Raw genomic sequence first — 23231 nt, forward strand, 5'->3', positions numbered from 1 at the left:
AGTCTGACATTGTGCACGCCAATTGCAACACCATTTTCAAGAAGGCCGACCAAGATCGTCGACAGCTCACATCGCAACTAAAAGAGGCCGCAGATACTGCGCGGAGGTGGGACCTTGAAAAAGCCCAACTACAAGGGAAGGTCCGAAAGCTCATGTCGGAGCTCAATGAGTCAAAGCAGAAGACGCAAGAACTGGAAAAACGCCTGGACGACGCGACCCTGGACCGCACAAACTACGTTTCGCGGAAAGAACATGAGAAGATTTTGAAGGACTTGTTTGATGCCTCCTCGTCCGTGACCAAAATGGCCGAAGCGGAGATAGATGCGTCTCAAAACGCATACATCAGCACATTGCTATCAGATTCCGATGTGGCTCAAGGGTCCTGGCTGGACCAGTCCAAGCAATTCGCTATGCTCGACAACCCAGCCGTTCCGGATGTTAATGCGTCGACATTTTCTATCCCTGATCCACCAGCACTGCCAGGCTTTGACGATTATGTAGAAATGCCCTGATACAGTATCCAAGATAGATCTTTTGTCGTTAGCTCCCCGCGAAATCAAACCCGGTTCCAGTCCGTCTCTCCTGGTGCGTAGTTTACCGGTGATGGGTGTCAGGCCCAGATCCTTGCCATGCGGAGTTGTCGATAACTACCACCGTGAATTGAGGTAGCCTGCTTGAATAATTCTGGGCGAGCCGCTCGGAAAGGATATATAGTAATTATAGGCGGGATTCATCAACCGCATGTTTCTTATCATAAGAATGACTGTCCCTGGCTCCGGAAATAGTACTAAGGGGAGGTGATGGAGAGCGCCCTTGGTTTTGAAGGTTTGGCTCGGTCGCGCCGTTCCTGATTACTGTCCTGCTATCGCATATCTCAGGGATTCTGCAAGTCGTACACCATACGGTAGCTGTTGCGCCGAGGGGAGAGTTGAATTGGTGGGGTTGTGGAGCGAGTGGACTAGGCGAAAGCAGTATCGTCGGGCGCCCGTCGCCAAGCCAAAAATTGGTTGGGCCGGGAGGCTATACTCACACAAGCCGAACCCAACAAATAGGGAGCTGGCCGAGCACCCTCCTTGAGCACTTATCTACTTTGCAATGTATAGGTAGCGGGGTCAACGGTGCACGCAGGACGCGTTTCTTTCTTCTTTACTCAAATCAGACAGGGTGGGCTCCAAAGGAAATTCAAGTTGCTTTGATTTTTCGGCATTCATCATTGGCCTTTACTCATCCCAGAACGAAATCTACCGTAGCAGCTTTCTGTAAGGCTCGGTTGAATAGCTGTTATCTTCTAGCAAACAACAGTAATTTAAGCAACCTCAGCCTGCGGGCGTAAACGCTCAACGTGGCCCCCATGAATTCAGAGCCTTGCACCATTATATTCATCAAGTGTCAGTCAAGTTGGGGGGATCTATGGTAGAAAGGGATGTATTTGGGCGGACTGATTTCAATGAACAAATCGCTAAACCCTCTGTTGGTGAAATCAAGGCAATGAGTGTTCAATTCGCTTTTGATGTATATCCCGTTTTTCCGGTACCAATTGCTCATTATTTAATTCAATCGTGCTGAATTAAAGCAACGGCACTAAAGCTTAGTGAGTTAAATTGAATGCCGACTGGCCTCTGTTGGCTTCCCCGAGATAACGAAGGTTTCTTCTCAATATATATATTTGACAACGAGCTTATCCACACATTAGACGGTCTCTCCACCATGTTGTGATATCAGCATTTATGCCTCAGGCATATTACATTCAGGATTCATGTGCAAGGGCCAGCTAGGTGGTGGACCTTTCATCATTATTGACAATTGCACACTCCGCTGGGCTCTCAGTTAATGTATCTTATCACTATGAATAGGTGGAGAAAGACTTGATCCTGGGGTTCAGACTTAAACAATCTCGTTGAATCGGATGCTTCCTGCAGCACAGCTAGTCCAATCGTACGTCTTAACACACCATCTCTACCCCTTCTTACTGTCATTATCTTTGACTACAAACCATGAACGCGCGCTTTGTAACTTCGCTTTTCCTCCGCTCCTTTCGTGGATATCACTGCTTGGCGGAGACGTATAGAGCCAGTGCATCTTGTGATATAAGCGCTGAGCTGCCTAGACCATCTGTGGTGAGTCATATCACTATGGAAGTGCAACACGAGTCTCCAACTTCTAAAGCCTCCCATAAAGCCATCGTTAAATGAGGCTTCTGAGGAGAAAATGCTCCCTTTATTCCAAGGTTACCACCCTATCTTCACACCTCATCGATCGGGATGGGGGTTGGAGTCTGTATTGCAGCTGGGTCCCTCCCAGCGCATGTGATTATGATGGTAACCCTTTTGGTGGATATGTGGCGTTCTTAATGGACCGGATTCTCACCGATTATTGCAAGCTAGCATTCACAGCATATCTCAACACATCGTTTTTGCTTTCTGTCCCACCCACTGTACCTATAGTGCTACAGCCATGGCTGGAAAAGGTCGAGCGCCGGAAAATCTTTCTCAAAGGGTCTGTTCAGATCCCAGGAAATTCGTCCAGTGAGTGGCTGGATGCCATTCGGGCGGAGGCTTTGTTCATCCGACCAAAGGCCTAAAGCTCGGAGGCGATGCACGAAAAATGGGTGTTTCAGTAAGGAGTCGGTAAACCCTGTGAAACGACGCGTTTATGTATGATTGTGGTAACTGGTGGCATGTTCGTCATTGATGGTTAGCAGATTAAGTGGCGTATCCGGGATACAAACGCGGCCAGATGAGTGGTTATCAAATACATATCGATGCTGCTACAATATATATGTAACCTAATGTCCCGGCCTGTACCACATGGATAACCTGTCAGTAGAATAGGAGGCTTGAACTTGGCAGGTTCTGCCGAGGCTGTAATTATGCCCCAGGAAACGAGGCATGCGACGTATAAGTAATGGACCTACATAGTTGTTGTAAGTCGTACATGCCTTTGTCGAGGGCTCCGGGTAAAGAAAAACGGCCGTTCACATTATATTAAATTTATCGCAGGAATTCATTGCTCGCCCCGTGGAGAGCGGCCTTGATAGAAATACAATTAGACACTGAGCACAAAAACAAATCATGCAGCAAAATGCAATTTGCAATCGAGGGTAAATGCTTGCATTTCTCAATTCTTAAGACTTTCGTTTCTTTCTATTTAACATGGCTTGGATAGCACCTATGCTTCGACGATGACCAAAATCTTGCTCGAACTGGGATTCAATGTCTTTCACAGGCAAAGCTGCTTTCGATTCAAACCACAATGGCAGAATGTCTTTTTCTTCAGCAGTCCATCGCCGACCACAAGGGAGTGCTGCGCGTCGCCGTTAGATGCGTCTTTCTTCAAGATTCGTTTTCCAAGTGAGGCTCACATGTCCGTTTTTTGCCATTGGACCTGGTTATTGGAGCATTATTGGACCCGTGACAAGGCGTACCACTTTCCACGTTGGCACCAGGGAAAGCTACTAAAGGCTCCTGAAACAAGAATTCAGGGACATCTAAATCCTCAAGCTTGATGAGCCTTTCACTCAGTCGATGGAGTGTGTCGTCAATAGTCTCACTGACTGCCAACACAAGTTAGCCTGATGATAGAACCCGTTGTCAAGAGACGGCTGCTCACTTTCTGCCGCCACACCTCTCCAAGCTTTCATTTCTGATGTCAGTAAATCAATTGCGCTTATTTCCGCAAGAATATCACCAGTATGCGTTTGTGGATTAATAAGCTTTCGAGGAAGTCCCGAAAGAATGAAGTCGTAGTCAAATTGAGTCATTTCGAATACCCCCTGTCGGTCGGATAGACGAAAACGGTATTTCTCATTATGCTGCTCAACCTCAAATGGGTCCTCACGAACCACATCGACCCAACTGATACAGTTCTCGCTGTCTTTGTCCTCGCTGTCTCGAATGTGCGGGCAAACTTCGCTGAACAAATAGGAAATCTTCTCCGCAAGTATATCACTCATGAGCGGTATATTCATGAATCGTGCAAGATTATGGCCACCTTGCAAAACCTTTTGGTACGACTTGGAGTTTGCAAGCGCTGATAGGAGTGTCAGTCTCAAAGAGTCCATCTGTTGTGAGTTGGACTGCTCTCGGTTGAGATGCAAGGTCGAGCTGAGGGTTCAGTTGTTAGCACCTTTCTCTGCCAATTCAAATTGCTATTCATCCCAGTATGGGCTCATCGGGAGATCTAGCTTTTAGTCGGGGCAAGCCTCATTCTCACGGGTGACTTACGAAGCATCATAGTCGATAGCAGAAGTATCCATTGACTTAGGTTGCGTTCGGGTTCTGTTCCTGTAGAAGAGGACTCTTATTTATAAGGTAAAATATTGTTCACCTTTCTAGGAGGCTTCCTCGAGTTGACTCGGTCTGCAAATTAATACAGGACATTCAGAAAATCACATTATTTGACACTCAAGAGCCAGCCACTCAATTGGTTATTAATATTATACTCAAACGCAAAGCAAACACTAAATGATGAAATAATACAAACGGAATCTTCGTTTGGCTGATCTGATTATTGCGATTTATTAGAATGATGAATACGAATGATTAATTGGGACCGGAAACCACGCAATGCAAATGTTCAGAAGTTTGAGGAAATCTAATTAGACAGTTCCAGCGACAAGATTGAGCTCTACTAGTTTGCCCCTAGCTAAAGATTTCGCTCAGCAAAATAACTGTAGCTGTAGTCGACTTTTGACTTTGGTTGAATGGGAGGTTTTGGCGGTGGCAATGGCCCATAACTCTTTTCATGTGTCATTCAATTTTACGCCACCCTAGTCTCACAAAGCTGGGTTTCCGATGCGAAATACTGAGTAGTGTATTTGCTTTTTCGATGAGTGCTTACCGAAACATTGAGCAAGTTGTGATTATCTTTCCCGCTATGCTAGTCGTAGCTACTTGAAAGATCCGCTGAATACGATGTACAAGATGTGAAAACTAAATAATTTGAGTTAATTACCTCCTACATTTACGCTGGGAATTAGAATCTAGAGGGCAATCCGGAAACACTTCTACAACCGTCCTAAGTCGTACCAGATGTAAAGGAAGCCTCGTCTGTGACTATGAGAACCTAGGCCATTCTTATTATTTACCTGTAATTCTATATTTTTATTTGCTGGCTTATCAGATTCAAATGGCCTCCGAACTTCACAAAATCTTGATCCTCCATGGTACATCGCCTTGAACACATGTGCGGGTAGGAGCTAACAATTGTAGGTCACGGGCAATCGGCAGAAATCATCAAGCCGAAAACCCGCTACGTGCGAGAAGTGTTTCGCACTTTATCAGACGACATACAGTTTGAGTTTCAATTTTTGTCTGGTGTCTTACCGGCCTATCCAGATGAGGATGACAACAAGGACCAAAAGGTTTGGGGTCATGGGGAACCAGAGCACGACAAAATTCGTGGATTGGAGAAATCTCTTGAGCATATCTTCAATACCCTCGACGAAGACGGTCCTTTTAGCGGCATCATTGGATTTTCATCGGGTGCTGCTATGGCTGCCATTGTCGCCTCGTTGCTGGAGAAAAGGAAAACACTTTGTGGTATCCCATGGAAGGTAATTCAAGTGCTTCCTGTCCATTGTCCTTAATATCAACTTATATCTGATTGGCATGGCCATATATAGGCACGCCACTTGAAATTACGATTCGTCATATGCCTGAGTGGCTTCCAGCTGGGGAATAAGTGCTATGAAGCCTTTTATTACCCCAAGATTGCGACTCCCACGTTTCACACCTTCGGCACGCTTGATGAAACAGTGACCCCCGCCCAGACAGCGGGACTCGCAAAACAGTGTGCATACGCATATTCTTTCGGCTTTTTTGGCGGCCACTATGTGCCTCAGAGTAAGGAATATATGAGTTTCCGTCAATCTCTCGAACGCTTCTTGAAAAAAGTGTTAGGAATGCCTGCACAAGTGCACGAATCCTGCGCAGGAATTGACGTCGTTGGCGAGAAGGACAAAGCGCAAAGGGCCATTTCTTCATTTTCATATGTGCCACACGGAGTGCCAACTGGGATCGAGGTATTAGCCCGGTAATTGAGTAGCCATCCTCTCTGCCTCTGCGCCACATACGCGAGTTTTCTCCTTAGTACCTGATATCTTACCGCTCTCTTAAGCAATAAAAACAAAAGGCTTAATCTAGTATGAATATACCTTTTATTAGGTAGATAACTTATTGCCTACATGAGAGAATTCATTCTTACGGAATCTACATTCCTTGAGTCTAAGACAGAAGGGGATTGGGTCATCAATTTTGGGTTAATCACAATGGTTAGAAGGGATATCACCACGCAGAATTGGACCCAACAATATAGAATTAAAGCGGAACCTATGGAACAGAAGGTCTATATGTTCTTTCGGAAACGGAAATGTGCACTCGGCCACGATGTGACCGCACCTTTGTGGGTTTTGGAATCTCTCTATGGCCCTGTTTCATCGATCCTGATCTGTAGCGTCGCTGAAGTTCAAGCAGCCCAGCACTTGGATTGGTGTAAACGTTGGGAAGGTTTCGAAACTATCAACGGATCAAGTGTATTTCATAGTAGTTCCCAAATGATCGGTCTGTCTTCCCATTTCTTACGTTGAAGGCGAAACCACTTCCACCTGGTGCACAGGTAATGCCGGGGGTCGCAAAGCGAAAACACCTACGTCTTAAAGCGTTCTGCCAGTAAACACAGGGTTTCACAAATAATGTCTGAGTGTGCCGAGAGAGGTCTGTGGAATAAAACTGGAAGCGGGACGTCTGTGACAGAGTAAAGCCCCAGCACACTATTTTTGGCAGGTCATTATTATTCCTCGTTTGGTCCACAGAAATAGAATGGGATGAACATCCTGCCGCGACTGGAAGCAACAGATTGGTTTTATAACAAACCTAGTAAGGGCGGCCGAAGAGCGTACAAGGGTTAGGATTTCACAGGGAACCAATATCAGTCCAACGTGACCTTATTCGGTGTTTTCAGTGTTTGTTGTAATTTGGATAAATAACTGATTGGTTGTATCCCTGACGCAGTGTAAGAGAGTTTATATACAATATGTGGTCATGGTTGATTGCGAACCGATTGGTTCGGCTCGGTGACTCCTAGTCTTACGCTCTAACTGTGTCAAATCGGCTTAGGGCCCTCAAATTCTTACCTTTGAGGAATAATACCCAAGGAACAGGTAGAAGTCCAACGGCCATGAATCCGAGTATGCTAGAGGCCCACGCAATCCCTAGTTTCGTAAACACTAGATTGCGGGTGAGTAGGGTTGTGTATAGAAATATTGGAACTACTCACTTTGAACTGCGAAGAGCGGAAACGCGGCTGCAAGCCCATACCTAGCCAGGCTGTTTGCACTCATCGCGCTTGCCACCGTCAAACCATGGTAGGTATCGACGATATACTGGGCTGTACTAACGAAGATGCAAATATTTCCCCAGGCAAAAACCATAGTTGCAGCCACAGGCCACGGCCATGAGATGTCGGTTCGGGAGGTCCAACCAAACCAGAAAAGGCTAATGGGTAACCCGATACTGCCCATTAAAGATGGGTAGAGGCGAAACTCGGGTGGTATCGGTAGTTCCCGATAGCTTGCTGCCTTCTGACGGTAGAGGAATATGTCGCATAACAACACAGTGATGGCACCAAACAAACACCCGACAACTATAGAGAGAAAGACCAAACCAGAATCCTCAACCCCAAATCCGTAAATACCCTGGAAAACAAGGGGAAAGGCAGCAAAGAAGGTGAAAAGTGTTGCAAATTCGCATGCCACATAGAGGCAGATCAAGGCAACAATGGGCTCAGTAAGCATCATCTGAGCTGGACGGAGAAGGGCGATAGCCGCGAACACTCGAATCTTTGCGGAAAGCGGTGATGGAGGGGGGAAAGACAAGCCAAGCCTCTTAGAGCGCCGGCACTTGATCACTGGATGGAACGTCTCTCGAGCGATGAATGTTGTGATGATAGTGCACATGGCAAAAAATAGCAAGGTCCACTGAGTCCAGCGCCAGCCCTTCCGATTGACCAAGAAACTACCAATGACAGGTCTGTAAAGGTCAGTAAGGCTGTCGGTATCATGGTAAGCATATAATACTTGCCCTAGACCTGGACCAAGGAAAGGAGTCAGGATAAATATCGTCGATGGGATAGCCCGAGAGGCGGGCTTGAATGTTTCATTGATTGTTCCTGCAGCGATAGCCAAAGGAGGGGCGAAGCAAAAGCCTGAGAGGAATCGCAACACACAAACTGCGGTGAATGTGTGACTTAGGCCAACGCCAAGGGTGAATATACTTCCAAGTGCTACCGACCCAACGTAAACAGGATACCTTCCAATTGTCTCGGACAGCGGTCCACCCATTACTGGACCCAGGGCTAGGGCCGATACGTAAAGCGACAAAGGAAGGATTGCGGCTGTGCTACCGACTTCAAACTCTTCCATGAACTGCGAATGTGCTGGTGACAGAATAGAAACGCCAAGTGAGCTGAGTACTTCGTTAGCCTGAATGAAAGGTACAATTGAGGAAGGGTTTGTCCACCTCGTAAATGCTGCCGAGGCCATCATCAGCACCTGATAAACCTTACACTCTGTCGGCCAGTTGTAGGGGTTACATGGGTCATTGCCCCATTTCCATATGTCTTCATCACTGAGCGTGTCTTCGTCGCCAAGTCCAGTTTCCAGTTTAGTGGTTGCGGAAGTTCTCGACAGATTTCCACCACCACAGCCGTCGCTGTGCTGTAAAGCATCAACATGAGACATGATTTAGACTCAGATGACGTAAATGGGGATGGTCGTGGTCTCAGAGTTTACTAAAGAATGAGCTTGTCGATCGGATGGCTGCTGAAAGACACCGGGGGCGGACTTCTTTTATAAGCAGAACATACATCAAGATTGAATGCTTTCCTCACACGAAAGGAGTATAGTGTAATCCGGTAGAATGAATGGTATATTGAGATGTCACATTTAACTGAAAATGGGAATTACACAGCTCGGTCCTCGGTGACTTTCTCTTGGTCATTTTGAATCGGGATTTGACCGAGAAATTAGAGAAGCCGAGGAGCGCAAGATTCGAGAAGCTCGGAGATCATGACGGCCTAGATACGACTTAATCTAAGGTTATTATTGTTCTGAATTCGAGACTGGTTAGAACGTATTGTGGATACTGAAGGCTGGGTTTGAGGGACAAGAGCTACCGATCAGATACCGTCTTTACTTCAGGGAACCTTCGGGGTATTAGAAACCATGCAAGCCCCAATTATGGGAATCTGGAATAAATACTAAAACAAAATGCCATGTTTGAACTTGATTAAAGTATGGCTGCGGGAGTGACCTCGGCTGATGAGTAGTTCTGCGCTCATTAATCTTATCAACAGACCATGATTAACACCCTGTATTTTATAAAATTCGTAAATTGCTAATAATAGCGATGCCAATAGTGCGGCGGTTACTCAGGTGCATTGAGTAACATTTAGCGGAGGGTCTCGAGACTGATTCCACCGAGGAGTGCTTAGACTAACCGCCAATCTCGGAATCGGCTTGACTAAAGCACACTGAATAACTCTTGCCCGCACCGATTGCCAAGGTTTTAACGCAGATAATGCTTCGAGCAAGCCACATCAAAAAAAGGAAAAATGCTTCAGTACAGTCCTGTATCCTGCCACATGTTAATACATTATAAGTGGATCCATAATAATTAATACTCACTGTACTATATGGCGGCAAAATACTAGGGGAATAAAACTGCGGCCCTCACCTTGATGCGGCTTGCGCAATAAAGTCTCTACGCTAAAGAATTAGGGACGCGTCCAGGGAAGAGTTATCCAATGAGTATTAGTCAAGCCGATTTTGAGAAAGCTATAAGATTGCTCTGTATTAAACAATTTTGTCAATACCCATCTAGTCCAACACTATTTTGTCTGCGGTTGCTATCAAATGTGAATATTGCCTCCCAATCATGATTTAATAAGGTTATTCAAGACTGGAAATCGCCGTCTGCGGTAGATCCAGCGGAACATTGGAATTCATCATTTTAATTAATGCCACACTTGCCAATTCAGCCGGAGCATTCCCAGATCAATGCAGAACTACGATCAGTACAGAAACATCTTTCTTTTAGTACTAGAAGTTATCTCTAGCGCTTTTTGAAGGGCTCGTAGCATGTCCTAGCTTCCTTGTGTCCACACATAATCACTGACTTGCGATCCACTTAGGGATTCGGTGAAGCTTGACGATGAAACATCCTGTTCTTCTCTTGCTCTTTTTGGTGACGCAGCATTGAATTAACGCGCCACTGGTGGTGACTGGCTGTTGCAGTTGTTGCCGTCCTTATCTCGTATGCACATTCCTTGTTTGTAATCCTGAGGTTGAGTCGGGTTTCTGAGGCCTTCTTGAACACAGTGAGGTACGCTTTTTGGTACCATCGCATCATTTTGGGTAATTTCGGCTGTTTCCAGTACCACAATCTTCTGGTTGGTTACGTTTTTGATAGCGTGCCCGGAAGCTGTGGAACGAATGATGGGGACATCTGGCATGCCTCCAGGCAACTTGCAGGCTGAGTTTGACTTGAAACACTGAGTACACGGCCATTGTTGGCTTTTAATTGAATCACATCCCGTTCTTTTCAGACGACATCTTTCACAGGCTCGGGGCGCTTTGTCACGAATCAATTAGCCACCTTGGAATGAGAGTCGAACACTAGGAGAGCTTACTTTGGCCTCTGGGAGACTTTCCCGTTTTGAAAATGAATGGTGATATGGCACAATTGGGAGCAAAAATTGGAGAAGACTCTGATTCTTTGTCCAGGGTAGACACACTACAGCTGCGCGGACGTGGTGGGACAGAGCTTGACATTTTCCAACTCCCAATGGTGTGTGGCTACACAGGTAGATGGAAATAGATGATAGATATGGGGTTTAAAATTTTTGTGCGAAAGCGTCCGAGGGCTATCGGAACCAGCGGAACTTTTGAGTGATGGCCTATGTGGGTTTTACGCTAGTATGTCTTGCCAATTGCGCGACTTATCGGGTACTTAGCACAGTTTGCGAAAGTGGGCCATCGAACAGCAATATTGGCGACTCATAGGCAAACCTATCGGCGATATTGAGCTACTGAATGAGGTTGATCGTTTTCGTATCCGCTCTATGCGATATAAGCCTTTATAGAAACATTCCTTTTTAGGCTGAATACAGATGGGCGTGGCAGAGTCTTTCTTGTCGCTCAAGATGAAATATGGCTACCTGTGCTTCGAGAACGGGAAATGTACTTTTCTCTCCCCACAGCTTGAGTCTTGAGCGGACCGGGAGTATTGCTCTAAAACCCTGAGGCTAGAAGAACTTCGTTAGAGGAATGCGGGCCACTGCCACATATACTACGGATATGCAGGAAGCGATGTCACTTTCTTACAGCTATTGCGTACTGCGGCGGCGTGTCATGCGAATGTGACGTACAATTAGGCAACGCGCTGTCCGGGAAATATGGAGTCGGAAACCTATGATACTCCGGGATACAATGGCAGCCTCGATTGTCCATTGTCAAAGAAGGATGCCATCCCGCGGTAACAACAATGTCAGGCGGAAGGAACCTGGAATACAGTCTGAGTGCGTGTTGAGGTCAGAGACGTGTTCTATAGTCTTTCTGGAGCATTCTGGTCTCTCTTTCATAGTTCTCAGCGAATATAGCATCTTCGTTGGCCAGAGCGGCACCGTTAAGAACTCACTATGTTATATCTTTCTAATAACTCAGCAGGACTAGAAGTACTGAAAAACTATTATGCCTCTTTCTGCTGCCAAAGCTTTAAGATAGCAATGAGAAGGGCGCACATCACAAGTCCAAAAGTCCGTGTAGGGCACGGCATTCACTTGCAATAATTTCATATCTCATGCAACCGACCAGTCCTGTATCAGAAACCATGAGGCGACGAAGGAGCGGCGAGGCGGAAAAGGCGGGAGTGACTCAATCCTTGTGAGGGCGGCTTGGAGGATCTAAAGTGGTGGGCTCGTTTGCGATGATGCGATTCTCACACGCATTTCGTGCAGCCGTCGTTAGGAACTAGAGGAGCACTTCTGTTAGCATTCCGAGGCTCAAGCGTGGAAATGCATGTGCGCTTACATACGTATCCCCAGTGCCGGCCGAGGGAAGGTTGTAAGTACGAGCTCTGTAGGGCATATTGTATGTTCAAGAGAAAATTATGACTCCAGCGTCTCAAGGTGCAAGAGTTCAAGTGCATAGCATTTTGAGCCCAGTCTATCCCACAAGGCGTAACGGTAGATCATTGTTTACGTCCGAACTATGGCGAGGACTGTCTCAACTCGCTCCGGGGCACAAGTGTGCCTGAATAAAATATGTGCCTTTCAGTGATTGTCTCATCAGGATTCGTGAAGCTGTCGCACTCGGAGGCATGCACATGAACATTTGCAACAGGGATAATCGATCGATCGATTACTTGAGCCCTCGGGGCTCGTACCACGGTCGCTGGCTCATTCAAGTTGCCTTAGTCGAATAGCAGTCGTATCCAAGTCGAGATGTCTTGGGGCAAACTTGTTCTTAGAAACATTTGTGATTGTGCGGAGGTAGGCTCATTTCCATCGAATGTGGTGGTAATCTGGTCTCGACCCATCGATGGCTGAAGTGGATGGGTAGGTCGAAACTGTCATTATGGAGATTAGCTAAATTAACACATTTAAGTTGCCATGTCAGTCACCTGTTGTTTGCGTTTAAGCCTCATACCGAAAACTTGAAGTGCTGGGTTGAGCCAACTCGTACCCCGATGGGCTCAAGTGACGCGCTGACGCCCCTCCTCTGGTGTGAAACAAAACTGTCCAGTGCAATAACGAAGAGAGAACAAAGGCATTAAAATGAATCAGTTGTGGTGTCAGTCACAGACTTCAAAGCTGGACGAGGTAATCCGGAGAAGAGTGCGCCTAAAACTGATGGCAGTAGATGAACCGAAATCTTCTTCGCCTAAAGCAGGAAGACCGCAGTACTTTCCCTCCCTTTGCCCAGACCTGCTTCCCACAACTCATTTCGTCCACGCCACTCGTGAACTCTTCTTATTGAGGGGCTTTCCCACTCAAGCCTCATATTTGACCATTCTTCAATGGAGTCGATAGGCAAACGAAAGCCCCGAATTTCGATTCACTCTGCTTCTGTTGATCGACCAGAATTCTTCCGAGTTTCCCTACCCAAGAGAGACCTCATTAGGGGCACTCGTGTGAGCAGGACCTGAGCAGGGCTCAAAGCAAAGTCTCTAGGTAAAAGATGTCCGTAGTCACTCGGGCGTGGTCTCATCTTTCCTTCCCAACCTTTTCCTTCCATCCAGCCTTCTTGCTTTCTTTGATCCGCAGTAAATCTCATATGCATTGAACAGTGAGCTGATTGATTCCAGAGTCAGTCGGGACACAGTATACTTTCGGACAGTCCTGTCACATTCGGAAACAAATCACTCTAGTATCCCTCCCTTAAGGTCGCCGCCGATGAGAGTTCAAGAAAGGTTGTGAGGGCTTCCCCGTTCCTTTACAGGTATTTTCGTCAGCAATCTCAATCTAGCCTTTCATTCTAGAGCTAATAGCTTCATGCCATTCGCAGTTCCTTGCTTCAACGAGTCGAATCCAAGCACCATCAAGAATCTCCTAGACAGAATGCCCGTGCATACGCGCCCAAGAATTGTCCTCCAGACCATCGGATCTCCTTTTCGCATACACCAAAATACAATACAAACTGGGGCTCCCAGCGCCAAAGGCGGGGTTTCAAATTTCCTAGTTTCTACCAAGAGACCGTGTGGCTACCATTCCGCGGAAAGGTCTCTGGTAGAACGTCATGCCTGTTTCGGAGCTAGGAAAGCGGGTGCGTTCGGTCGTTGTGTTGCAAAGGTGGAAGCCCACACAACAATGGATGGATCTGCCCCTCGGAAATACTATGCGTGATGCTCTGTGATTATAATGTTGATCGAAGGCTCAATCAGAAATCCATTCGCAGTGTGTTGAGATATGCCACACTGCCTGTCTGCCTCAGTTCTCCAACTTGCTGCTGTAACCCAGCCGATGGGATGTTACTCGAGACCTTTTAAGTACAGCTCTGCCACACTACCCTGTTTGCTGTCTCACAGGCTGAGTCTCTGGCGCCAGGTGCTTCATGACGACCTTGATCAATTAGCATAAGAGCCTTCTCGTGAGCCTCGCTGAGAACGACTCTCTCACATGTCTCTCATGCCTAGTAGTTTTGTTTTTAAGAGTAATCGCACTCGTTGCAAAACTATTGGGGATAGCAGAGGAGAATTAGGCTGGGCCATTTTAGGGGAGCTTGTGCTTCATAGATGGAAGAGACGTGGCGTTGCTAACTTGGAAAATAAATAGAGGTTCCTGTTTAGTCCGTGTACATGTAAGAAAGGTGAGCTAAGAGTTGCCACCCACGGCCTTAGCGTATGGATTGGTCTTCCAAGTCTCCCAACGGTACCTCATTTGCAGCAGTCAAAGCGCGTCAGGATCACCACTTGCTGCTGGTAGCGGTGCTGTCTGGCGCGTAGGCAGTGACCCAATCACACCCGCATAATCCAGCCCTCATTCTGGCCCCACCACAACCAAGTTCGCGATGCCAGAACATGCAGGGGTGACCGCTGTTTGCAATACACACGGTAATACTAGCGGTAAGATAAAGGTGGATATATACTATGTCTGAAGGTGGCTTCAAATTCGTATTCATTCCCCATCCTCGATAAAACGATAGTTTTGTTTCCCGAGGTAATCCAGTATGGTGCACAACCTTCCCAGTCATGCTCCTAATTTGATGGCATCATCTCCCAATATCTTCCTGTCAAAGTTGGAGACCCCTCAATTCTTTGTGCGGGATCGATGGTGGGAAGAATATGCAGCCATCACGCTGTCGGCTTATGACATCGAAGCCATTTTCCAGGGACTTCGCTTCGGCTTCTTTCGCGATATGGAATATGTAAAGTACATACTGGAGAGACGCCCTCCGAGTGTACTCAATTCGTTCCTCGCTGCCATATCAGAGCCCTCTGAGAATCACTCCCTTTCTGAACTCTCGAATCATGAGAAAGTGAGAGAGATCCTACGTCGATCGATACCTGCACCTCCTCAGTTGACTCCGTGGCGCTGGTTTCCCCCTGCACCAGAAGACTTATCAGACGCTCAAACAATCGCCCTGGATATCGAAGCGGAAAGTCACTTCCAATTCAGACAGATAGCTTTCGAAGACATTGTTCGCGCCGCCCTTGGGTATGAAGCACCATCAGTAGAATGGTTTCTTCAGCAACACAGGGCCCTTGGGGTTCTTTTCCTGGAACATATGAAGGAATACCCGAAGGAAATCACTCTCTATTCAACGGTGGAGAAGGTTAGTGATCCAAGATCTTCAGGGCAATATACCCGCATATTTCAGGGCCAGCTGGCTAAGTCTTACAGCATCTTCGGACACTAAGTCCATTTGCTCATCAAACCCTTGCCAAATGTCTCATGGTCTTTCAACCTGACGTGGAAAACAACATGCCCCTGCCTGATACGCCCCGCCTTTCATTCATAGCAGGCCCCATTCAACAACTGTTCAAAGAGAACTCATGCAACCTGGGAGATATGTTCGAAATTCTGAGTGGTCTTGCTGCACGTTTCCAGCAAACATATACGCACTCCTCCACGATGAGCTGGACACAAGACTTTGACGCTTCCCTTCCGCGTATATCTGCCGAGAACTGAAAGCCTCTGCTCTTAAAACAAAGCACCGCGTTGATGTATGTTCTTCTAATTCTATGACCTGCATGAGCCTCATACGGAGCAAAAATCGGCTCCGCTGTTCCAGTCAATACTTTCCAGATGGTAGCGAATTTGATATTAATTAAGCGTTCTGTAGCTGCCTGTTGGGCAAGCTGAGGTTACTCAAGTCATAATCCTGTTATAACGATCTCGGAACTTCTTTTGAAAAAATATTTTAATACTAAGCCGAAATCAAGACTGGCGCTTCATTTCGACGGATCATTTACTATCTACATGAAGACAATTATTCGCTCGGTGTTTAGGTCGTTCCACGTGTCCATCAATTTTCGATTTGTCCAACTTCAAAGCAACGTTTATGCGGGCATGAATGGTCATATTCTCATTCTGTCCATCAAGTTGCTCTGTCCATCGTAATTTGGCTTGCAGATATCGAGGAGGAATCTTTGCGACGTGCCCGTTTTGTGCCCAACTGGCAGTAATAGAGATGGCTCGCATTCGTAGACTAGGGTATCTAGAGACGCGCTAGAGTTTGGGGAGTATCTGTTTGGCAATGATAGGCAGAATATATACCTCGTGGAATGGCTAGCCTGAAAAGATACAATAAGACCTAGTCTAGCTGCAGGTACATATGAGATGCGACCAAAAAACTCGTAGCCATTTTACGCGTTGCGCCTGTTCTCAAAATCTCACTCATAGTTTGCCCCATACATCACCTATCAGTTCTGTGTGTTCCAGCAATCAAACCCATTATAGTGTTTCCATTGATATCCCCAATATGACCTAGCTCTATTGAGTTGCATGCTCATCGTAATCCGTGTAGACCCAGATATGCGGTTGGTTTCGGGATAACCAGCACCGACACATATATCGCACTGGATCGATTGATTTTGACTGTGTATTGCAGAAGGTAGAGGTGCAGCGGAGAGAAGCAACAGCGCAGGTCACATCTGGGGAGTTGCTTCGGTCGATGGGAATCGCTTCGGCGGTCGGAGGTGAATGCTAACGGGGCGAGTCTCACCAATCTTCCAACTCCTTAACGATAGTTGTAGGAAGAAGGCTGAGCCGAACATGGAACCGTGCCCTGATGCCTGATCATGGTCGACCTGGTTTAGAGGAAAAGAGAATGAGCATGGTGGAATCAGGTATCAGATAGAATGGCAACAAGCAGCTTCACTGGCATGGCGTGTGAAGGAGAATACGGATTGCCCAGGCTGGAAGATCAGCTGGAGGCGGATCTCGCAACCCTTGGAACACAATACTTACTCCTTTACATCGACAGAATGAGCCGGTTGTAGCACATAGCCTGGCTTCTATCCTCCATCCTGGAGTGGATGAGACGCTGCTTTGAGCCGGTATTGCTCCGAAGTAATCGACCTGAGGAGATTAGAGTCATTCCCAGTTTTTGACCCAGGAGGCCGTTGAAACAGTAGGCAATGCGGCTGGATATTTGCTTGGGTCAGTAAAGCACCTAGGGGAGCATGCACATACCCAACTGAGTGGGCTTCAAACACCAAGGGCCAACTGAGCAAGGCCAGCATGGTGCCGCCATTGGATAATATTGCAACGCCAAATTGGCTGTGTTCAGTGGTGATGGCTAGAGATAGCTTGCTTGCGGTTCTCCGGCCAGTGATGACCAGCATTCCCAGCCTTCCAATGGTAGAAATGGTACCCAGGGGGCCCATGCAGGCATTTACGGGCTATCCCATTTCACCGGTGACTGTAGCCCAAATCCAGTGTCTGAGTGGCTAGTTGAGGCAGAGCGGGTCGGATTCCACGCTTTTCCTCACTCCAGTCTCCTTACTCGCCCACGCTTCATTTTGAGCTCAGCTTCACCTGACTTTCGATCCAAGTTCTAATCCATTGGAAGAGCTTCTGGGGTGTTTAACTCTACCCACTTTCCAAAGGTGTCCTACTTGCGACTATGGTGCTTCGACGTATTGAACCGCCAGGAGGCGAGAATGGGCAATTGCGACTCCACAGCTAGCACCTTGTGGCCAAATCTACAGCAGATAGACACGGTCTTTCATTATTCTCTATCCTCTCCCAATTCTCCCACCCAGAACAACGATCACTAACCATCCCTCGACCAGCAGACCCCCGAAACAGCAACAGATTCTGGTGTCCCCCACAGAGAATACATTGCACAGTGCAACAGTATGATTAAGCCCCGAGAAGATGCTTGTATATCATCCTACCGCTTCTGTAGGTTTTGCAAAGATATCGGCAACAAATTCTATACCAATGCCCCCATCGATGAAGATCACAATTATGGACGGAGGTCTGTACGGGTCTGTGCAAGAATGGGGGATTGTTTGTACTCAATGTATATATTACGGAATACGAACGAACTGTCATTGTGTTCTTGGAAAGATATATAGCCTCTTCTCGGGACTCACAATCCGCTTTGTTGTGCATTATAACTTACGCGATACTGGTATTTCTGGGGCTTCAGGTTGGGTGGACGCGAAGTTGGAATGTTTGTTTAAGTGAAGAGCAAGTTTTATTGAGCTGGAAAGAAACTAGAGCAAGGCTTACATCTATGAAAAGAACAGCCATCGCGAATGATACGCTAGAACAAATTGGTAGGAAGCGTAGCATCAAGACCAAGGGGAACCTCACCCGAGGGTTGGACACACCAGTTATTTTTCACGCGGAACATCCTGTGGTCGTTTTCGAGACGTTCCATAACTCTGCCGATGCTCACACGTTCCTGGGGAGATACTTTTCCGATCTTGTCGAAATAGTCTATTACGAGCTCCATGGCACCTCGTGCCTGACCAGTCGAAGGAGGTTCACGGACACTGATTGGCGAAATATCGTTCATGTTTCTGGTTATTATATTCGAGGTGATGCCTTGCGGCTGGGTGTGCCTTGCTTGGCCATCCTTCGTGCAAGGCCGGTTGTGGGCAAATGACATGTTGTTTTCCCGCTTAAATTTTTCCAGCCAGTCCTTGTCCAATGCTCCGCTGCCTTCTGTAAGACTGCAGGCGTGGGCAAAAGCAAGTGCCTTGTCCATGAGTATCTCGTCATTTATCGGAATTTTGCTTTTTTGGTATTGCTTTACCAAGTTCGAAAGCGCCGTTTTAAGGTCCGGAACACGCCCCTTAGTTCGGTTTTCTGGAGACTGGCCGCGGTTGTTGATGAGGAGATATCTTTCTTTCCGCTTGACTATTTTTGAAACAGTGCTATAGCGTCATGTCAGGGTACATCGGGTACAGAGATGTTTTAAAAATATTCCTAGCTTACCTTCTTTCCACTCCGAATAAGGCTATTCATTTGTCCCTGTCAACATATTGCAATAACGCAAATATACCGTACTAACCTCCAATTTCAGTCTGTTTTGCTGCCTTGTTTCGCTCGTGGTATAAGCATATCATTCGTCGGTATTCGTCGGTAAGCGGCCTAGGAGGTGTTGATTTGGCAGCAGGTCCCTTGCGAGAGTGAGACGCACGCGCCAGCGACGAGGGTAGGGTCGATATTGGGGCCCGACTCGGGGAAGCAAACGATTCGTAGACGGCCGATGAACTTATTGGGATGGGAGCTTGCAACTGTGGTGGCGCCAAGTAATTCATTGAGTGAGGCATCGATCCATATGGCGGCGGTACTTGCAAACTGTACATATCATCCGTTTCCGTAGGCGTCCAGGGGTCGAGATTCGGTAGTTCCATTGCAAGCCATGAATGATTGAAACTGTCATCCGGAGGCCGAAATGTTTCCGAGTCCGTGGTTCCCGAGTTCTCCAGGGACAATATCAATCAGAACGGTGACTCCTTTATTGGGAACACAGGGGCGTTGTTGAGATTCAATCCAATTAAGAGAGATAGCGAACAGACAAGTAGTACTGTACAGGGAGACATGAGAGACGAAGTTGTCAAAGGAGGCGTGACATTCCCGCGAGACGCATAAACGTTATTTGGCCGAGCTAATGAGCATAGCTGTCCATGGAGGACGGGCGCACATTTTAAGATACAGGTCATGGTGGACCCGGTGGGAGACACTGTAGTCTGCTCTTGCCCAGATAGGATAATCGGAGTTACCGCTACTGATTCCAAATCCTTGGTAGAAACCTTCAACTGATGTGATCCACCCGCAAGTTGGTCGCTATTGGTCATGCTTGCATACTAGGGCCTTTGTCGTGGCTGAAGCCGCCCCAGTGCCAAGGAAAAGTCGGTTTTCTGGAGTACCTCGAGGGCTTGGTTTCACAGGAAGAATGGGAATGCTACCCTGTGCGAAGGCTGTGTGTGGTAAACAGGGAGGGCCGCTCTGTCCCCAAACCGGCTCTACCCTCTGCCTGATAGCACGACTTTAGTGGGGGTAATCCAATGCGATAAATCTCAGTGCTATGCCCATTCAGAATATAGATGGGCCCGCCAAAGGCTGTTTCCTAACCAAGGGGTCCGAGGTAGCCGACAATTCCGTGGTCTGAACCTTCGCTTCGCATATACTGTTGGTTCCACCGGACAAGGCTTTTCACTGGTCACTACGGGCATTGATTACACAGCTATTTTCAGCCTATTAAATGAAACTTGCAGGAATCTACGGCATACCTCGTATTTACCAAGGGTTAGAGTCCGCCATAAAAGCAGGGACTTTTCCGTCCACTCCCATTTCTGCACCAACTCAAGGAATAAATCAAATCCCAACTCGCTCATCCATTCTCAGACTGATTCCTCAGTATGACTGAAATCACCCTCCAAAGTCCTCGTGACCACAATCGTAGATCGTCCATCACATCCCACCAGGAAACAGATGGGAGACGGTTACTTGCGGAGTCTACGGTAAGATTTTCCCTTGCTTATTCTCGAATTTCCACTAATATTTGAGTTGTTTAACCAGTGTCCGCCGTCAGGTCTTGCCCCAGGTAAAAACGACCAGAAAAATAGCCAAGGTACCACCGCCATTACCGCCACTCTCTGATTTGCCTACACGTTTTGTGATGCAGCAACTAATCAGATATGCAGCTACAGATCACTCTAGCAAAGCCACCCAAATCGATGGTAGCTCGCAAGTAATTAACGGTAGCGTTATCGATGGCAAGAGAACTGGCTCAGTCGGAAAACATAGCCTCGAGGGTGGTTCTGTCAAAAACAACAGCAAACTCGCCAACGGAAATATGGACCCAAAGAGCTTTATTGCGTTCTTCTGTAGGGACCATTGATATGAATCGAGCTGCCTGTGTCTTCGTTGACATGTTCAGAAGGCAGTATTCAAGGATTTCAAATGTTCTACTCTACGGACTTTTTCGTGTTTGATAATCAAGATGGGTGACAAGAATAGTTCAATTCTTACACTGAATGCAAGGGAAATTTGCCAACCTAGAGCGCTTTAGTAACTTTAGTCCTATAATAATTTCTGATGTTTTTTCACATTACAATCTTCTTTCGTCGTGAAGAATTGAAACAGAATTGATGCATAGAATACAATCGGAAAGCTAGAAATGAAAAGGCACTATTTCAAACAGGAGCTTCGAGGCTGTGACCTCAAACCCCAACCAGCCATCAAGCAAAGCACAGAATTGGTACAAATTTATTTAAACTGATAACATCCATAGCCCATTGAAGTCTATGTCTCGGAAATGCGATTCTCGAGTAGGGGACTCCCTGGAACAACAATACACAAACATTCGCTCAATCTGCAGAAACAAGAAGTATCGTTTGACGGCAACCTTTGTTGCAACGAAGCACTCCCAGATAGATGAAGCTGTAAACGGCTTTGCGCTTCTACTCCCAAACCAGGGTAGAACTCTGGCAAAACATCTTCCATCGCTGTTGATTAATCTCATAGATTAGGGATATGCGAGATGAATTCTGCTAGGTATCAGCAACATTTACGCGCAGATCAAGAGTATGGCGCACGTTTCAGCTTGCCCTGATGGGAACTTTCCAGCTTTATTAACCACAAGCAAAGGCAGATCCTCCATTTATCTATCGGTGCCATTTTCAGGCCTGCAATATCTCCTTCGAGCTGTTTAATGCAGCTGCTTTGAAATACCACCGAAAGGGTATGTCTCCGGTTTTCTGCAATTAATGACTTGATGAACAAGTGAGTCCGGCTGGCCAGCATACCACAGTCCTGTGGTAAAGCTGTAGGTGTGTGCACCCATGCTCTCAAAGCGCTTGTGCATGCCTGGTCACTCAAAGTCGCAAAGACTGTTGCGTAAAAAGTGCCCTTGCAAGCTATACCGGTTTTTCGAAGCATCTCTATGACAACTTGACGGTCACCCCCTGGAATCTTCTCAATCTATAATCAGTCCAAGGTAGGCCTTGGTCAGGCAGGATCATTAAGTTCGTCATCTGGGTCTGGGATTGCCTTGTAAATGAAGCTGCTCTGTGGATGACTTGCTCTATCCAAGTGAACAGTCGCCGGGTTCTTTAGCGTGCCTGTTCTGGCCATGGACAGAGAGACCTTCTCATTAGGTGCAACTACCAATGGAGGTCTTGAGGCTGTACTGTCCTCCATGATCACAATTGGAATCCATTTTAAAAAGTCAGCTTTAACCGTGACCGGTGCTTTATCTTCACACCCCGTTGGTACGAGTATTGTTGCCGCTCGTATTGAAAATGCTCTTTATTTTATTAGAACAGCACAGGATGTATGGGAATAGCTTACCCACAAGCAGTCATTGGCAGTAGAGCTGGCATTTGTAGTTAGTAAATGATGTCTGTGGTGGTAAACTGGAGACATACCCTTCTTTAACGATCACCCTTGGTTTTCCCACGACCGGGTCCTTTTTCAAGCTGTCGGCCATGCATGGCTCCCACAGCCATGGATGTATCGCTCTCTCAGTCTCAACGATTTTATCTTCTGTCAACCTCACCCGATGAGTAAATATATCACTCCTAATCTTCATTAACATGGTTTGAACCTGTCGAAAGCAAAAGACTTACAGTGGCTCTCCCTGCAACGACCATACTTGCCATTCTATACAAAATGGGTCTTTGAAGTCAGCCACGGATTTTGTCTGTGTCCGACCCTCTTCAACATGAATGACACGATAGGACGGTTTAGCAACAGCCTGAGTCTGGCCATTCCGGGCAATATCAAGAAAAGCATTGTTGTTCTGGGCTTGGGGCTTGAAAATAGCCTGAACCATTGGTTTGAGTGGCCCGCTTGGCGAAGTGAGCCCATCTCGGTGTGACCTGCTGATGTGGCGTTTCAGTGCATCTTTTCTAGAACATGCCAACCCAGACGGGCAAATAAATGGCTTTTCTCCGGTGTCTGATAATGATCGAGTCAGTATAGCAAAAGTTTTTGGACAATTGGCAGTTGCTTACGGATGCGAACGTGACGCCTCAAATCTGAGTGACTTCCGAAACACCTGCTACATTTCACACAGGTGTGCGCCACTTCTCCACGGCGTCTCTTCAATTGGGTTGAAGAGGACATCCCAGGAGGCTGCACAGAGGCAGGCTGCGGACTCGTTGACTTTAGAGTCGCGCCAGGGCTTGAAGTCCATGAAATCTTATTGGTATCCCCTGTGCGGTTTTGGGAAACAAGTGACATTTCGTTCAAGGAGCCAGTATAAAGCC

At 46.9% G+C, this 23231-nt stretch overlaps 9 protein-coding genes across 9 annotated transcripts; 4 read left to right on the forward strand and 5 right to left on the reverse strand.

Moving 5' to 3' along the window:
• Positions 1-41: 41 nt before the first annotated feature.
• Positions 42-512, forward strand: PENARI_c039G10949 (uncharacterized protein; the record flags this gene model as incomplete). The annotated part of the gene is made up of 1 exon (XM_022637053.1): positions 42-512. A coding segment is annotated over one exon (471 nt), but the record flags the coding sequence as incomplete, so codon positions are not given.
• Positions 513-3124: 2612 nt separating this feature from the next.
• On the reverse strand, positions 3125-4255 carry PENARI_c039G01478 (uncharacterized protein; the record flags this gene model as incomplete). Its single annotated transcript, XM_022637018.1, has 4 exons — positions 3125-3303; positions 3425-3553; positions 3610-4103; positions 4224-4255. 4 exons carry the CDS (start codon positions 4253-4255, stop codon positions 3125-3127), a joined length of 834 nt encoding a protein of 277 aa, XP_022483122.1.
• Positions 4256-5127: 872 nt separating this feature from the next.
• On the forward strand, positions 5128-6037 carry PENARI_c039G01968 (uncharacterized protein; the record flags this gene model as incomplete). The annotated part of the gene is made up of 3 exons (XM_022637022.1): positions 5128-5164; positions 5211-5554; positions 5624-6037. The coding sequence occupies 3 exons, from the start codon at positions 5128-5130 to the stop codon at positions 6035-6037; spliced, it is 795 nt and encodes a 264-aa protein (XP_022483110.1).
• A 1042-nt stretch (positions 6038-7079) lies between these two features.
• On the reverse strand, positions 7080-8737 carry PENARI_c039G09195 (MFS transporter; the record flags this gene model as incomplete). Its single annotated transcript, XM_022637046.1, has 3 exons — positions 7080-7084; positions 7133-7225; positions 7276-8737. 3 exons carry the CDS (start codon positions 8735-8737, stop codon positions 7080-7082), a joined length of 1560 nt encoding a protein of 519 aa, XP_022483113.1.
• Positions 8738-11929: 3192 nt separating this feature from the next.
• Positions 11930-12142, reverse strand: PENARI_c039G02041 (uncharacterized protein; the record flags this gene model as incomplete). The annotated part of the gene is made up of 2 exons (XM_022637023.1): positions 11930-12025; positions 12086-12142. The coding sequence occupies 2 exons, from the start codon at positions 12140-12142 to the stop codon at positions 11930-11932; spliced, it is 153 nt and encodes a 50-aa protein (XP_022483100.1).
• Positions 12143-14722: 2580 nt separating this feature from the next.
• On the forward strand, positions 14723-15684 carry PENARI_c039G03771 (uncharacterized protein; the record flags this gene model as incomplete). Its single annotated transcript, XM_022637029.1, has 2 exons — positions 14723-15328; positions 15397-15684. 2 exons carry the CDS (start codon positions 14723-14725, stop codon positions 15682-15684), a joined length of 894 nt encoding a protein of 297 aa, XP_022483097.1.
• A 1285-nt stretch (positions 15685-16969) lies between these two features.
• On the reverse strand, positions 16970-17384 carry PENARI_c039G10628 (uncharacterized protein; the record flags this gene model as incomplete). The annotated part of the gene is made up of 2 exons (XM_022637050.1): positions 16970-17141; positions 17191-17384. The coding sequence occupies 2 exons, from the start codon at positions 17382-17384 to the stop codon at positions 16970-16972; spliced, it is 366 nt and encodes a 121-aa protein (XP_022483103.1).
• An 887-nt stretch (positions 17385-18271) lies between these two features.
• PENARI_c039G03469 (uncharacterized protein) lies at positions 18272-19370 on the reverse strand (the record flags this gene model as incomplete). The annotated part of the gene is made up of 3 exons (XM_022637028.1): positions 18272-18887; positions 18949-18970; positions 19025-19370. 3 exons carry the CDS (start codon positions 19368-19370, stop codon positions 18272-18274), a joined length of 984 nt encoding a protein of 327 aa, XP_022483109.1.
• A 1008-nt stretch (positions 19371-20378) lies between these two features.
• Positions 20379-20860, forward strand: PENARI_c039G10741 (uncharacterized protein; the record flags this gene model as incomplete). The annotated part of the gene is made up of 3 exons (XM_022637051.1): positions 20379-20480; positions 20539-20590; positions 20664-20860. The coding sequence occupies 3 exons, from the start codon at positions 20379-20381 to the stop codon at positions 20858-20860; spliced, it is 351 nt and encodes a 116-aa protein (XP_022483088.1).
• Between the last annotated feature and the right edge of the window lie 2371 nt (positions 20861-23231).

This window comes from Penicillium arizonense, assembly GCF_001773325.1.
Source record: "Penicillium arizonense strain CBS 141311 chromosome Unknown PENARI_contig039, whole genome shotgun sequence".
Lineage (NCBI taxonomy): Eukaryota > Fungi > Ascomycota > Eurotiomycetes > Eurotiales > Aspergillaceae > Penicillium > Penicillium arizonense.